General features: G+C 38.9%; 1 protein-coding gene across 1 annotated transcript; it reads left to right on the forward strand.

The window, feature by feature from the left end:
• Positions 1 to 6,874: 6,874 nt before the first annotated feature.
• LOC131679541 (uncharacterized) lies at positions 6,875 to 10,286 on the forward strand. Its single transcript, XM_058960282.1, has 3 exons — positions 6,875 to 6,914; positions 6,961 to 7,111; positions 7,178 to 10,286. The coding sequence occupies exons 1-3, from the start codon at positions 6,875 to 6,877 to the stop codon at positions 10,284 to 10,286; spliced, it is 3,300 nt and encodes a 1,099-aa protein (XP_058816265.1).
• Positions 10,287 to 18,255: the final 7,969 nt, after the last annotated feature.

Genomic DNA, 18,255 nt, shown 5'->3' on the forward strand with positions numbered 1-18,255 from the left:
AAAGTTATTTTCAGTTTGGTTTCCTGCACCTATCAGAAATTCAGAACATTGTGACAGGTGGAGGAAAACAAATCGGTGAACACACTAATACAGTTACAGATTGTCAAGTATTCTATAATTAAGGCTGAACTCGACCCGTACTCGATAGCTTAAAAATTGTAAAGTCCGCCAGTGATGGCATTTCACCCTAGTGATGCACTGGCGCGTAAGTGTGATGCCTACACAGAGGATACAATGATCACACACAACAGAAAAAAGCAGAACGCTCTTTCTTTCGGAGCTGTATAGACCGATTTCAAGTGTGCGCTGGTGTTGAGGTAGTTGGGTGCGAGATAACCGTGCTCTCTTGCTCTTTAAATTCTCTGTGGTGCGCTCAGATAAAGTCACCACCGCGCGCGCCCCAGTGTCGCTGTGGTGTATTCACTGGCGTGTATTCACTGGCGTGCGATCTTTGGTTTGTTTTCGTCTTACAGGCGCGGGTGAGATTGATTTGATTTGCACAGGTTGTTGCGTTGTGTTGTGTGGATGGTGGTGGCTTATTTCAAGCTTATATGATTTTCTACTGAACATTTCATACAAGTTGCTTGGTAAAGCTAAAGAGTTTATAAAGTATTGTTACACTACCTGCAAAACTAAAAGTACTCGGTCCTCGGAGCAAATTGGGAAAACTTTTTACGTATCATCGTATAGAGAGTTTTATAATGACCAGAGGTACCTGATATGCAAACTCGTGTTATAAGTATTAATAGTTTTATTACAACTTAATCCTACAAGTTTAAAACGAAATCTTAGATTTCGTCCACAGGCTTGACATATTCAGTGAAATTAGGTATACGCTTGTGGCGATAATTAATTTACATACAACATCACAATTGAGCGTACACACGTTATTCATTTGTTCATTTGTCTATTATTTTACGTGGAAATCGTTTAAACAGCAGGCGAAAGCGAATGTTTCAAGAGCATGGGAGCTAGGAAGGGGATTCTGCGCGTCAACGAGCGAAATAAATTGGCTCAGTTTCGGGGTCAAGAAAAAAGGCCACTAGTGTTCACGCTTATTTTAAATGAACAATGAATCTTGTGTTCCATAAAAGGATGTTATAAATGGGTCAGCAGCAACAATGTTTATTATACGTAGAAGATTTTTATTCAGTGAGGTCATAAACATCCTCTGATATATAAACTTAATATTATAAGTTTTACAAATCATAAAATCACGGTAAACAGATAAACGTTCCTTGGAACAATTTAGTATGTATTTCAAAGACGATGGATTTGCCATTTTGAACTTCTTTGCTATACTCGTACTCGAACATGTTAGGTTTTAATTTTAATTCTCTCTCTTATTATTCCATCGCGTGGAAATTCGAGAGAAAACCAACTAATTTATTTAAATGATGGCAAAGAAGAAAAATGCCGTCAAAAAATTCCAGAACTAATTATTGAGGGGTTACACCACTATAGAGCACGAAAAATAGGCATATTTCGGGAATTTATCTTGACGCAATAATGAGATGAATCGAGATCTTGTTCAACTTTCCGGCAGTGCACGCTGCTCTGAAAATCTAGCGAAATCGTCTTAAAGCATCAGCGGCTGCTCGTTCAGTGGGCCATAAGCACGACTTCCGTAGGGTTAATGAAATATATAACATAAGTAATGAATTGCAAAAAAATGATTTATTCGAGTAATTTCATCACAAGATGGCGGCTGTGCAGCACTTTCCCGTCGGGGAGTTTTTTTGGAAGGGGTCCACGGCCGGAACTCTACGTCACGTAATTTTTGATCCAGAGCCAAAAACCAAAGCTTTTTAAACTGCTTAGAACGACAGCAAGCGGCGCACGTAAGATTTTTTCTATGTCTTGATTTTTCGCGAAATGGCACATTTTTTAGTCGCTGAAAATGTGTTAAAAATCGACACAAAATTGCTTATTAAAAATTATGCAATGAAAAAATTAAATCCCACGTACATCGCTGGAGAAAGTAATCTTGAACATGCTGTAAAAATTTTAGGCTGATCAAAAATCATTTGTTCGAGTTACATTTCCGGCCAGATCAAAAAAATTTATTTCGAGAAAAACACGGTAAACGTTAAGAGGCGTTGCGAACAATTTTAATATTTATTTATTGCTTTCGCGATTCATTTTTTGGAATATCATTTTCAGCATCCTAAAGCACCAGTAAACAAAATTCAACCAATAAATAAAAATTAAATGTTTTAAAAAGTCTAAAGTGCTGTAACCCCTTGAAAGCACTGTACCGGTCAAATAGAAGCGCTTTTAAATTGGCACGTCATTATTTTTTATAACGCGCTACAGAAAAAAAACAATTAACAATGTGAATTCTCGTGAAATTTATCTTGTTTTATGTGGACTTTATCTCGGAGAAGTTGGACATCGGATAAGCCTCTTCTCGCGAGAAAGAATTATAATATGATAATAATCGAAAACGTGTGTAATACCAGGACATTACTTGTAATGGATCACTTTACTTTTTGGCGTCGCCAAATTCGTAATCAAAATAAGTTAAATTACCATTGAGTTATTCAGTCGAACAAAAAATAGGCCGGTCCTAATATGGATGTACAAATCCCGTCTTACATCTGTTATACGATTATTCTGATACTACAGATCATTATAAAAATTTGTTTATACCAGCCGATACCTTGATACGTAAAATGTTTTCCTTGTTTGCCCCTAGGCTCGAATACTTCAGGTTTCCCTCGCTAGTGTAACAACACTCTATAAACTCGTAAGCTTTACCAAGCAACTTATATGAAATCTTCAGTAGTAAAATCATATAAGTTTGAAATAAGCCACCACCATCCACACAACCAGAGCTTAAAAAAATTGACATCGTTGCCTGAACTTGAAAGAAAACAAAATTCAATTCACGCCCGCAGCGATGAATGAAATTGTTGGTTCGTTTTAATCGTCATTCGGTCGGCCGACGCAGCTTTCAGGTAGAAGCAAAGTGAATTTTATTTCTATTCTAGCTCTGAGAGGGATTATTAATCAAAAGTGCAACAAATATAGATTACGCAATTCCCTTATGCTCGAAAATGTAGAAGATGCTAACTTCTGCCTTGAAACTGTCCACATAATAACAAATGAATGCTTTGGTTGGTGAATGAATTTATATTTCCTCTGCACTCAAGCATTCGATTCTGCATGAAATTTCAGTCAGCTGGAAAGTGAATGAATGAGGGAGACGTTGAATCTGAATGTCGGTTTCGGTAAATGCAAGCAGAAATAGGTAACTGATTTTGAAATTTCGTAACATTGCACACAACACAACGCAACAACCTGTGCAAACTAAATTAATCTCGCCCGCACTGCCGCTTCTAAGACGAAAACAAAACCAAAGATCACACGCCAGTGAATACACGCCAGTGAATACACCACAGCGACTCTGGGGCGCGCGCGGTGGCGAATTTATCTGAGCGCGCCACAGAGAATTTCAAGAGCTCTTCTCCACACTCTAGATCGTTCCAGTGTTGGGTATATGAAAATTTACCTCTGCCATCAACATGCGCTAACACACATCAAATACGGTGGTGTATATTAACGAAAGAGAAGCGCTCTCATTTTGCTTGACAAAGTGTGGGGAGTAATTTCAATTTCTCTTTACTGCACAGAGGATAGGGACATCACTGAAGTCCGCACCCGACCAGAGCCCGAATTATAAAATTTGAAAAACCCGACCTTAGCCTGGAAGTTTTATAATTGAAAAATCCGAGCGCAAGAAACTTATAAATCGTCGATATCTTAACCGAAAAGAAGAATAAATCATGGGGAAACGATTTTAGTACAATTTATTTCATGTATTAAATTAAATTATGGCAATGGGCTTTTCGTATTTTACAGTTAACACGACGTCACCCGCGTTAAGGGTTGGTACGGCCAAACTTGTGTGGAAAGGTGCCAATCAAGATTCTCTGACCAGTTCTGTCACATCATTAGCGTTTGGATGATCGTCCATGATGGGGTATATAATTTCTTTTATGGTTCAGATAATACGCGTGCCAGTCGATACATATGCTTCGACAGGGAGCTCTCAGAGCGACTGCAAACTTCTATAAATTCGCTAATAGCTTGAACAGAACACACAGTATTTTTTCGACCAATTACTAAGATTCTCATGACAGAAAGTGTTTGTTTCATATTTGAACCACTGATTTAATAGTGGCGCTAATTATACCATCTCCATATGAGTGCCATGAACAACGAAATGTAACAGTTTCAAGTATAAAGGGTGTTTTGTGACATATGTTACGGACGCCATTAGTTCATATAGTGCCAGTAATAGTTCTTTCAAATTTATCTAGGTAGAAATTCAACATGTTCTTCATTTGATCTCAGCCTTTTTGGTAACCCTAGTTAAAGGACACACTGAAACCAGGCATAAAGGTTTTTGTTGAGATACTTGATGCCTGGTGAGATGTGGGGTTAAATCCAAAGTTTTTCGTCACTTTTATTCAATATCGATTTATTTTAATTTAAGTTTTTTTTTTTTCAAGATGGAATCTACTGGACTGGATTCTGTTTAGGTCCAATGGAACAACGCCAGTCTCCAGAAAATAAATTTGGGGATAGAATTGCTTGAATTATCTGCTTTTACTCAAATCAATAGAACGATCAGCATTTTTCGAGGGTTACTCCATTTGAGCCTCCATGAAGCCACCAAAGTACCACCAAATTGGCTTATGAGTTCAATACATGCGAAGTGTCAAGTTATCTCCGGACCGCAACGATCCTTGTAGTCACTTAAATTGAATAAATTTATTTCATGTTTCTGTTAACAATATTCATAGTAGAGCATTCGCTACACTTTCGAAAACTTTTCGAATGCTTACGATTGTCAAAACAACCAATCAGGAGCGTAATCAATAGATAATTCTGTATTTCCGCTACTTCGCGTAGATTCCACTCGCTTTGATTTGCTCGACACTTTAGGCGAGTTTCACGCGTTTACTCCGACCGCGACCTAAAGTATGTATGCTTCAAAGTATGTCGAAATTCATGTTCAATTATGGAAAGGTGAACCAATATTTTCCGACAAATTTTCTTTATTGAAGATTAGCATGACAATAAATCACGAGTGTTCATTTGAAAACAAAAATCAGGTAGCTTGCAGATCTGAAGAGAAAAAGATATATACATTAATAATAAAATTCAATGTTTTGACACCGGAAAATTTGACAAGTTTTAGCGATTCAAAGGTGATAAAATTTAGTACTGTTTTCTGTGTCATCAGTTTGTATCACGAAGTAAAATGTCTTAACCTTACTAGAAAAAGCAACTAGGTGTTGTATATAGTCGTAAACAGCCGAACGAAATGGTTGGGTTTATTTTTTTACCCGACCCGAATCAAAGAATTTGAAATTTACCCCTAACCCGAGAATTTCAAACTTGAAAACCTGGAACCTGACCCGAACCCGAGACGGTTAATTTTACAGAACCCGAACCAGACCCGAAACTCATCAAATTCGGGTCCGGGTTTTGGATCTAAAAACCCGAACCCGAACAATTCTAGTTCGCAACGCTGATGTATATCTATGGACTGTGTGTGATGGACTATTTCGTATTGTAGAAATCATACAATATTCTGCTTTCATCACAACTGAGGAATTGTCACATCACATTACTGGCTGAAAACACATCCGACTTCATCAGCTCCTATAAAAGATTGAAAACATCATAAAGCGATTTGTTTTTCATTTTCTAGCATACACTTGAACATTTTCAAGCGATGCTAAACTTTCTTCTTTGCGGGCACTGGTTGCCAGTTTATCTGATATTCTTTTGTCCAGACTCTGCCTATAGAGATCTATTTCTGTCGATTCATACAGACGTGTTATAAAGCTGTCTGCTTTTTCTCACTGTAAAACCGTTTACTTCGCTCAAAAAATTTTACCGAATCATAGCTGTACTGGCAACCGAAATAATTCGATCACATCTCCTGCTACCGAAACTTATTGTGTCGTCTTATTCTGTTTAAAATATTTTTTTATATTGATTAGAGTGGTTTCAACCTTAGGATCATTCGCCTCTTTTCGGCTTGGAGAAATATCTTTTTGGAAAAATATCTACCCTATATGCGGGGTTGGGAATCGAGCCCAGGTGAACTACTTACAAGGAAATCGATTTACCAACTACGCTAGGTCCGTCCCCGTGTTAAAAATAATTCTACCTCGTCATAAATCAATTGGTGGATAAACAATGTGGAACGTATAGACTGGCCCTTGGTGAATCTGACCGAGTAGTTTACGAAGGATTCTGTGATGGGTTACGCTATTTCCACAAACAGGTGTAATAATTACCGTGACCTACGCAATTCAGTCAGTTCGATTAAAGCCGCCTATGATAAGCAAGGGGGACAACGCAATAAAGAAATAGAATGTCTGAAACAAAGCATCTAGTCATTAAAAGCTACCATTACTGAACTTGCCTTTACCTTAGCAACAACATTCATTCTTTTCCAATAAAGGACAACTGTTCGTAAACAATGTATCCCGGAAGAACTGCGAATGCTAGCTTAAGAATATTTTTGTCGAATATCAAAATCGACGTCATCGAGCAAGAAGTTCCGATTACTGTGAGTGAATGCTTAAACGTGAATGGTTCTGCAAAAATAAAAAAAAAACTTGTTTCGAGTATACAGAACGGTACTAAGCTAAATTATGTCGCAATCAAAGTGGATCTAGAGCTCACAATGGCCATCGCGGAGTTTTTTTTAATGTTTCGAGTACGTCATTATTAGTCTTAAGAATGTGAAGTGCGTGTTGCTGTTAAAAAAGTTGACGTACATATTCCTACTCATTCCGCGTTGCTGGCTGGCTTCAATGGTCCGCATACACACGTGTGAATCAGCTCCATGGCTCGTATAGATCTTGCCTTGAGTGTTTCATTAAACGGTAGTCTTGTTTGTTTCGAATCACACACATTTTCGTTTACTTTTAGGCCTTCCAGCTGCAGACCTTTCACAATTCTGGCACTTACGAGGTTTGCCTAACGGGTATTTTCGGTGTGGCAATATCTACGATGCCACAAATGCATTGGATTCCCAGAATCAGAAACGACTGCTGACACATCCTACACGAACAGCGGCTCCGTATTAAGCTGGAACAGTTTTGAGTTTCGAGATGCAACACAGACTCATATTCTGTCTTACTTGAAGATATACTTCATCTCATCATAAGATCGTGCGCATTCCGGTTCCTCCTCACACATCACGGAAAACAAGTGGAGCACTAAAGGAGGTAATCTGCAATTTTCGGGAACGGCCAGTAGCATTCGGTGGTGACATTCAAGAAATGTACCATCAGATCCGGATCAGACCTGAGGATAGGCAAGCGCAACGGTTTTTGTTCCGAGCGAACAGTGAGGAAGCTCCGCAGGTGTACGTTATGGACGTTGCCACCTTTGGTTCCACGTGTTCGCCCTGCTCAGCTCAATTTGTGAAGAACTTGGATGCAGCAGATTTCTCGGAGAAGTACCCTGAAGCAGTAGAAGCCATCGTGAAGCGACACTACGTAGATGACTACTACGACAGCGTGGATACTATCGAAGAAGCGATCCAGCGAGCCAGTGAGGTGAGGTACATCCATTCGTGTGGAGGATTTCGGATCAGAAACTGGGTGTCGAACTCTGCTAGATTTCTCGAACAAATAGGAGAAAGGAGTGTCGATTCCGCAGTGCATTTCAACTGGGACAAGAACACCGAATACGAGCGTGTGCTAGGCGTCGTTTGGGACCCGGTTGGAGACGAGTTCCGTTTTGCGACCGAATGGAAAGCAGAGTACAACAAGGTTTTCCTAGAGGAAAAACGCCCGACGAAAAGAATTGTTCTGAGTATTGTGATGGCGCAATTCGATCTAGCAGGATTTCTTGCTCCAGTTACAATTCTCGGGAAAATGCTGGTTCAGGATCTGTGGCGGACAGGCTGCGACTGGGATGACGCAATCGTTGAGCTGTCGTTCAGGAAGTGGTTGCGGCGGACCAACATTCTCGCAGACGTGCCAGTGTTTAAGCTACCTCGAAGCTATTTCGGAACTGCGAGATCAGATGAGGTCGAAGAAGTCCAGCTTCACATCTTTGCTGATGCCAGCGAGACGGCGTACGGATGTGTGGCATACTTCCGTGCAATCGTACGGGGTAAAGTGGTGTGTTCGCTAGTGATGAGTCGAGCGAAGGTAGCACCGTTGAAGCAGCTGTCGATTCCGCGGATAGAACTCCTGGCAGCGGTTCTTGCGGCAAGGCTGGCACGAACGATCGAGCAGAATCACAACTTCACGATCAGTAGAGTGGTGTTCTGGATTGACGCAGAAGTGGTGCTGTCCTGGATTCGGTCGGATCAGCGCCGCTACAAGCAATTTGTTGGTTTTCGCATTGGCGAAATTCTTAGTTTGACTAAACTGACAGATTGGCGATGGGTTCCGACGAGATTGAACGTGGCGGATCTGGTAACCAAATGGGGTAAAGATCTGGAGATACACCCCAACAGCCCGTGGGTACGTGGGCAACAATTTTTGTACGACAGTGTGGAAAAGTGGCCGAAGAGAGAATTACCTCCAGCTAACACTACGGAGGAGCTTCGGGTTCACTTGATGCTGCACGACGTGCAAGTTGCACAGGCTATCGTGGACGCCAATCGCTTTTCTAAGTGGACAGTGCTGGTGAGGACGATGGCGTGCGTAATCCGGTTCGTGTCGAACTGTAGACGAAAGAGCAAAAAACTGCCGATTGAGACGCTAAAAGCAACGAGCAGACAGAGCAGTGTACTACAACCGACGGCAGCTGCGTCAGTACGTGTGGCGCTACAGCAAAGTGAGTACGAGAAGGCGGAACTATGGCTGATGAAGATGGCACAGGCGGAGTGTTTCATCGATGAGTTGAAGGTACTGGTCAGGAATAAGGATCGGCCGGTGAGCCAATGGCTGTCGATCGAGAAGTCCAGTGCACTCTACAAACTTACTCCGCTGATTGACGAAAACGGGCTGATTCGAATGGAGGGGAGAGCAGAGAAAGCAGAGTTGCTGTCATTCGATCTACGTTTTCCAACGATCCTGCCACATCAGCATAAAATCACGCAGCTGATTGTTCAGCATTACCACGAGAAGAGCGGTCACGGATATCGACAGGCGGTGAAGAACGAGCTGAAGCAGTTGTTCTACATTTCGCAGCTTGACGCAGTAGTCCGGAAGGTGTCGTCGTCTTGCGTATGGTGTAAGGTCCATCGAAGTCGGCCTCGAGTTCCACGAATGGCTCCGCTACCAGTGCAGCGGTTAACACCGAATCTTCGTCCCTTTAGTTACACAGGTGTGGATTATTTGGGCCCATTTGCTGTTACTGTAGGACGCCGAACGGAGAAGAGATGGGTCGCATTGTTCACCTGCTTGGCAACCCGCGCGGTGCACCTGGAGGTGGCTCACGAACTGACTACGCAGTCGTGCTTGATGGCGATTCACCGGTTCATTGGTCGGCGAGGTTGGACGATGGAGTTTCTGTCCGACAATGGGACGAACTTCCTAGGAGCCAGTAAGGAACTGGAAGGAGTTGTTCGAGAAATAGGAGAAGATTGTGCGGATCAGCTGACTAGCGCGAGAACGAAGTGGACGTTCAACCCCCCTTTGGCTCCTCACATGGGAGGAGTATGGGAGCGTCTCGTTCGGTCGGTTAAGGAGGCATTCGTGGCGCTTGATGATGGGAGACGGTTGACGGACGAAATTTTGCAGACAGTAGTGGTGGAAGCGGAAGACATGATCAATTCTCGCCCGCTAACGTACGTGTCTCAAGAGTGTGACGAAGCGGAGGCACTCACTCCAAACCACTTTTTGCGGGGACTCTCCCCAAATCAGCCTAGCGTGAATCTTCCCCCACCTCATCCAGCAGCAGCACTTCGAGACGCGTTCCAGCGATCGCAGCAGTTGGCCAGCATTTTGTGGGAACGTTGGGTCAAGGAGTACATTCCTTCGCTAAACCAGAGGACAAAGTGGTTTGGTGAGTCGAGACCATTAAGAATAGGAGACTTAGTTTATGTGGTAGAAGGTAGCAACCGGAAGTGCTGGATCCGCGGGGTGATAGAGGAGGTCATCGTGTCCGGTGATGGACGAATTCGGCAGGCCTGGGTACGCACCAACAGTCGACGATATAGGCGAGCAACAGCAAAACTAGCCGTGATGGAGTTTGGTAACTCTGAACCGGATGCGAGCTCCGGTACAGGGTTACGGGCCGGGGAATGTTCTGGCATCACTGGCAGTTGCACCATTGCACCCGTGTCGAATTGACAGATGCAACAAATTTGTTGTCATGCTGACAGACGACGAAGTGCATCACGAATGTAGTGCGAGGGAACTGTCAGACAACATAAGTAAACAAACAACATAAGAAGGAAAGTAGGATAGAAAAACACCATTTTGAAAGTGATAGTAGTAGAATAGTAAAATACGTTGGAATAAGAAATTAGAAGTTGTGAGCAAGGAAATTATTCGGATAGTGGATGGATTAAAGATTAAGCTGTACTAAGATCCAGAATACGTAAGTTTGTGAAACAATATAAAGCAGTGAATTAAAGCAACAAATTTATGACTAGATACGCGGAGGCAAACACTGGACAAATACGAACGGTACAGTTGAGATTATCAATTCCGAGATAAAACGAAGTAAGTGAACGTACAAATTAATTACTAAAACCGATAAAATGAAAAATGTGAATATTAAATTGTAGATAAATTGCGATAGACAGCGATAGAGGAAGGAAAAGAGGAAGCTGTAAAGTAAGGAGAACAAACAATTGTGAGTAAGACAAATAATCGATTATTTACGGTAAATTAAAATAAAGTTATTTAGTTTGATCTGCACAGTAAAAAAAGGCGGATTTTCAAAAATCTTGTTTTCGCCTGCCGTCCGAACAATATTCGAAAAGTAGAGGTACGTTCTCATAGAATGTGTACAATGTGACCGTTCCGAAATGTTTCTCGCATGTTTGTACAGAATAAATTAGTGAAAAAAGTATTTTTGATCTGATTACCTCAAACATAACTAAACAAAAAGTCATAGTTCCAAGCAAATTTAGCGAATATATTATTATCGCTAACCAAGTTCTATCATTCCCCTACACAATGAAACTAGTTGTGCTAAAATCGGATCAAAATCAAAAGAGCAACATGCATTTGAAGAGAACAGAGCAATTGTGGCTTCGGAAATTAAAATCATTAAAAAGTCCGGACATTGCTACATTTAAATTGATGTTAAAAATCGAATTCTTAATTAATGATCATAAAATTTTGAATATATATCATTCAATACATGTGCATTTTAGAAAAATATATAAAATATGAATATTTCAAACATAAATTTTTGAGGTTTTGTCCGGCCTCCAGCCATTGTGCGCATCATTGTCAATGTTCCAGATTTATCTGGAATCTTCCAGATTTTTTCCAACTGAACAGACATTCTTTCAAGCCAGATATTTCGTCAGATTTATTAAATTTTGCCAGATTTTTCCAGATATTCTGAATTTTACGTTACACCTAGCGAGGTTACCATTATGCCAGATTTATCTCTAACAACCAAAGTTGTTTTAAGCTTCCAGCCAACAGCGAAATCTCCTATTCTATCAGATATTTAAATTATAGAGGTTGTAACAACCAAATCCTGGTCATATTCCATTAGTACACGCAAAATGGATGCAAAATTTCGATGACTTTGAGGTCATCGTCAAGTTAAAGATTTTGCCAGACAGATTTAGTTGAACTGCCAGATTTTCTTCAAAAATACTGGCAACCCAGACTGTGCGCTGTTCAGATGGTTGGGTTCATTTTTAATTCAATACGAACAACTGGGAATGTTTGTGATGTTCAATTACACTATTATTACACCATGTTTATAATAGGAATGTACGAAATCCAGTTTGTTTTTCACTTAATTCTTCTCAGTATTGACATAAACCGACAAAAAATTAAAAATCGAATTGAGCATGATTCATAGTTATATTAAAAAACGAAACGAAAAAGTATAACCTAATATGATATTTTGGAATGAATTGAAGAACAATTTTCATCTACTGTCGGATTATTGATCAACTGAGCTCCGAAAAATCATAACACGAATCGAATAAATAACTACGATGCGTACGTTACTTCTAAGTGTATAAATCCTAGTAACATGGGATGCATTCTTCTGGCAGAACTGATCTCACTGCTTACAATGGCTTCATAAGTGGTAATAAAGCTCGAAAAGGTTACTTGAGGAAAATCATAACATTATATAATCAAAACGTTAAACATTATTTTTTCATAACGCATTCGAGTGCTCGCTTCCTCTTGATACGCGATAAAACTCCAGAAAGCATGCATTCGCATCACACATACTCATATACACATAATTACACTTTATCACACATACACAATACATTTTCAATGGACAAAATGGACGAAAATAATGTTCAAAAGGGTGTCGCTCTTGCACCTTTGGGGTGTTGGTCTTTCCCGTAGCGTTTTTAATCCATTCATGCCCATGTTGTTTGTGGACAACAACGTTTTTAAACAGCTGTAACTTTTGATTGAGGCGAGATTTGCTCGCAAAAACAAGTAACGCTCATTAATGTGATTATTGCCTTTAATTTGAGTATTAACAGTTACAACGATCAGCTCTAAAACTGAAGTTATTGCAATTAGTCTGATTGGATTCCGATGGAGCAGGGCTGCCAGGGACAGTTTAGGTTGACGACGGAAAATGATTTTTTCATATATCTTCGTTATGGTGCAATATTATTAAAAACTGATAAAACTTATCAATTTAGACTGTCATTGGCTACGTTTTACACATAATTGGACTATTGTAGTTATTCTAGGAGAATTGTATTAAGCATTAGAAGACAACAATTGACCAGCTTCTAGCACAGCCATGGAAGCACCTATCTTTATGAAAATAGGCTTTTCGTGTTTCTTGCCCCAACCATTTTCAAGGAAAAATAGTTATGAAACTCTACATTCACTAGAAAAAAGTTGGGCATGAAAGGGTTAAAATGTCATTTTTTCTATTTTATGGTAACAAATAATTTTTAATGAATCGAATTTTTTGAAACGCTGAAAACATTATATCTTGCTAACAACAATCTATACAAGGATTATGCACAGAATATTCAATTTTAGGAGCATTGTGGAATTTTAGAAAAATAATTGCGCTCAAGGGGTTATATACAAAGTTGGAACTCAAAAAATCGAAAAAAAGTTATTGAATATTCTGAAAGTACATACTTTTGAAAATATCTGTGCGAAATTTCATCCAGATCGGAGTACTAGATTTCAAACTACAACCGTTCGCAGCGCACTGGTTCTTCCGCGTATGAAGTAAACACAAAACTTTAAATGCAATTATCTCGGAACTTAGTTGTTTAAAAAGTACCGTTGCGGTGAACGTGATATCGCAAAACTATTCATCCAATTTTCATTATTTTTTTTAAGTGTTTGTACTTACATTCTCGTGTACTTGAACGGTTCCTTTTTCATCCAAAAAAATTGATTCTTTGCCATGAATTTTTGTTTAAAATTTTGAACACCATGAAACTCAATTTTTTGGTTAACATGTTTTATCTGCAGGAAAAAAAATTATTGGAAAACTGATCCGTATTCAAGTACACCACAATACATTTTGCTTCAATAATCTTTTTACTTTTTTCATTTCAGTTGAGCGGTTCGGCTTGGAAAGCGCTCACCGCAAACCTCTGCCAAAAAAAAACTCGCTACGGGGGATGGGCCATGACTCCGCCAACCTTCAGTATTTTTGTTAAATTCAACTTGTTTTTTCGAACTTTGATAGCACTACCAACGAGCTGTCTTTTGCTTTTTCAAAAAAAAAAATTGCATAAAACGCTTAAAAAAATCACAAACTTAGCTCAATTTTTAGCCACAATTTTGTGTATAACCCCTTAAGGTGTCGGTCTTGCCCCCGGTTCCCCTACGTTTATACACGGATACGAAAAACTACCAAAAGTTGAGCTCTTTTGACTCAATCTCGAGGTATCGTGGAATAAGGTAAAATTTGGTAAACCGTGTTGCAGGCAGTTTCACTTTAACCACGGTAAAAACCACAACTCATTGACAGATTTTTTATACTCAAACTTGAGTTAAATATGCCTAAATTTAAGTTGTATCTACGTATTTTTAAGTATACCTCAAACAACTCAAAAGTATCTTATTCCATGGAAGGTCTCGACTGAGTCGAATCTCTCTCTTTGTTTTTGACAAGACTAATAAGGGACCATTCATAAATTACGTAACGCAAAAATTGCCCAAAATTCACTCCCCCTCCCCCTACGTAACAAATTTTTCCATCCCTCCCTCCCCTGTTACGTAACTAATTCCGAGAAAGAAATTTTTTCTTCGATGAAAACATGTTACGTAACGATCTAGTTAACACCCCCTCCCCCCTATGTCACAACTTGTCACAACTTGTCGTACCCCCTCCCCCCCCCTAAAAGCGTTACGTAATTTATGAATGGTCCCTAATTGCGAAAGCGACGCAAAACTCAAAACTACCTAAATTTAAGTTAAAAGAACTTATTCTGTGGATTGTTTTATTTTCCGTGTATAAAGTAAGTGCGTTCCAAAGACGATGCTTTAAATATAAAGACACGCGGAGAAAAAAAAAACAATGAGTTTGGCTGCACGGTTTACCAAGTTGTTTTGTTTGCTAGTTTTGGCAACCAGGAGGTTTGTGTAAGCAGCGAGTGACTTTAATGCTTGACGAATTACTTTTGAGAAATATTGCGCACTTCCCACCAACCTGGACTCCGCACTTTCAAGTGATAGAGATGGTACTTTTATAGACAGATCAGTCGAACTAACCAGTCTATGAGAAGAATTTAATAGAAGAGTAGTAAGTGCGCAGTGCGGTTAGAATCCAGTTTTTAGTGCCACAAACAATATTTCGCAAAACACTCAATCATCCAACTCGAAAACGTATTGATTCACGTAACTGAGCCTCTGTAAATGTTTTTCGTTGCACTAGAGAGGATATATCGAAAATATAGTTGATGAGTAATAGCGATATTGTCGCACAGTTGGCACTTTGCTGATGCCATTCAAAATTAATATTTATGACGAATAGGGTAACCAACCTAATTTGGACTCCTACACATTTTGGACCCTGTTAATGTATTTGCCTCCTACACTGCCAAGTTTCTCTGAATTTGTTTGGTTTGATGCAGCAATTGCATTCCTTGGGTTGTCTATTAAGTTTCAATATCATTAGTTCATCTCTAATTGTTTAAAATTAAACAGAATCCACAGTTTTCAAAAATATCACCGAAAACGTTTCATGTTTCAACGATAGCCAACCGGTTGAAATGATACATTTTCAAATTGGATTTAAATGTACAATTATAATATTTTTTATCGATTTAATTAGTTTGTCTGATTTGGTGTTATGCATGTTACGTGTTTGAAAAGGTTTCTTCGTAAGGTTTTATCTAAAAAATCTTAAAGAAATGATGTCCACAATATGTCTTAAAAAAATGATGTCAACTTATTTTGGACACCCTTCGATTTTCTTTCTTGACAGCTATTTGTTTATCGAGTTAGAATAATCAAAAAGTGAAAAATTTCGTAACAGTAGGTCGCCTGCTCTTTTTGGTCAAATTATTTAAAAATGTTTAAACCAATGGATGTCGATAATCAAACGATTGAGGAACATTTCATTGAAGACCATAATATGACCAAAGAGACATCTGAAATCCATGTTGAAGAACATTTGTAGTTCGAATTTGTTGAATTCGACGAGCTATATGTTGACAAATCTAAGAGACATATCACAGTTAAATAATGATAATAAGAGTGTGCTTGCTGAATTCCTAGAATCGCCTGAAACACTCACACGAACATCACGACTCAAGCGACGTAGTCCTGCTGTTTTAACATTGCGCCGAACAGTTGAATACCACAAGGCGAAAACTGAAGAAAAAAGGAAAGTAAAGGAAGAGAAACAAAGAAAAACTGAGCTTAGAAAGAAAAACAAGAAACCACCACGTGAACAAAAGAATTAAAAATTAATATTTAGTACAAGAAGATTCCTGACGAACTTTGAACCTTGATTTATCATCCGCTTGAGGATGTTACTCCATAACACTGCTACAGATGAATTGTTACACGAAATATTTTATTGTTAACTCTGTTGCATAACATTTAATGCTGCTTTGTTAAGTCTGCAGTAACCTAATTGTACCGAAAGTTTTTCTATTTCTCAAAATGATAGAACTAAAAAATATACCCTCATGCAATCAGCCTTCCATATAAAGATTAATGTACCATTTTTGATTGACAGTCACTGATTTGCTTATGTTCTTCTTTCATGCATTAAATATATTGCAAAGAGAACGAGTCAGTAGGTCAGTTTAGTAGAAAAAAACTTCACTGTTTCCAAAGTATATACAGTCACATTCAGTGTGTCCAAAATATGCTTGGAACACTGTCCAAATTAGTGTGGAAGGGTCCGAAATGTTAAAAATTCATGCTGTGAAGAAATGTCATTTTCGAGTTTATGTCAATGTATAAAACATCCATTGACAGTTTTCTTTCAAGGACAGTAATTATGGAGCAGACTCGTGCATGTATTGCATTAAAAAACATAGGCAAGCAAATATTTTTTGACGTTCACGTAATTTCACTTCCTCTAGGGGTCCAAACTTGGTTGGTTACCCTAGCTGTTTAAAAACATTGTTGTCCACAAACAACATGGGCATGAATGGGTTAAAGGGTTGTAGAGAAATATAAGTTTGGAACTCCATAAACGACAGAAAAATAGCTAGGCATATAAGGGTTAAAGACTAATTTTTCAACCATTCATTTCAACTTGCGGTATTGACATAAACGTTAAAAGATTCTAGAGAAATAAAAATGCTATTAAGTGGATCTTAACTGGCTGGTGCTAAATAATCATGAAATAATATGAATTATTTTGATTTATCATATGTACCAATGAAGTGCTTGGTTCCCGGCCACGCCCTTAAAATCTGATATTCCAATTAAATTTAGCCTCTGTTACTGTTACTGTTAGTTACACGGAAAGAAAAAAAACCTATCACTTCGTCCTCACATAGAACTATTGTGAATCCCCGAGGTCCGCATTGGACAATGCTTAATCGTTCGTAAAGTAAAAGTCCCAAAACACCCTTATAAGCATTAAAAAAACATAGGCAAGCAATTTTTTTTGACGTTCACGTAATTTTACTTCCTCTAGGGGTCCAAAATTGGTTGGTTACCCTATCACTTTAATAGGAGAAAGCTAGTCGGTAAGTTTAAAATGTTGACTTTGCATCTACCAGTTATATAAAATGAGGGACTAGACAATCGATCAATGGTTTGTAATGTTTAAAATGCGTTTAAATTTACTCGTACTTTATTTGTATGTTATTTAGTATGCATGTATATAAACTCTTCGTGTGTAAACATAATTATATGCATTTCTTTATATTTCAATCTCAGTACTCCCCACAAGTTTCTTCCTAAATCCGCCATATGTGTTTAAATTGCTCGTTTGGAACCGTTGTTTTGGGTTCGATTGGAAGTTTCGGTTTCAGTCTTCGCGCATCTCTATGCAATCATCTCTGGGTGTCCAAAACGTCAAATAAGTCAATTGGCATCACAGGTGTGCACATTTTTTTCTGTGTGTGAGTGCGGTTGTCATTTTCCTTTGATGAAGCCGAAAAAACAAAAGGATATGAAGAAGAAAAGCACAAACAAATGACGTAGTGGGCCTTTCTGTTGCCATAAGTTTTGTTTCGGTTCGGTCATAGTTAATATAATCGGTTTTTTTCAGGTAAAAAGTGTTCCAATCGATAGATTCGAGGTTAAGTTCGGCCTTTTCTCACTTTTCATCGTGCGCCAAGGAATCAGGATGCTCGTTCGGATGTTTATGTTTACTTCTAGGGCCCCGGCCGCCATGCTTAATTTTGCAAGTATAATACTAATACACCCAAAAGTATTAAATGTTCCCACCTTTCTCTCCTTCTTGAATTGGCATCATATAACTTTTCATGCCACAAAGTTGGTAACGCTCATTCACACACCATTACTAGTGTTCGCCGCTAGATGACACTACTTAATCATAACGTGGAGGTTAGTGGCGCAAAAAGAAATTTCAGCGCAGTCTTATTGTTTTGTCCGTAGCTGTATATGTACAGTTGAATAGATAACTTAGAATCCACTTCATAAAAAGAGATACAAACAGCACTTACCTTTTCTGGAAATGAAAAAA

The sequence above is a fragment of the Topomyia yanbarensis genome, chromosome 2, assembly GCF_030247195.1.
Source record: "Topomyia yanbarensis strain Yona2022 chromosome 2, ASM3024719v1, whole genome shotgun sequence".
Taxonomy (NCBI): Eukaryota; Metazoa; Arthropoda; class Insecta; order Diptera; family Culicidae; genus Topomyia; species Topomyia yanbarensis.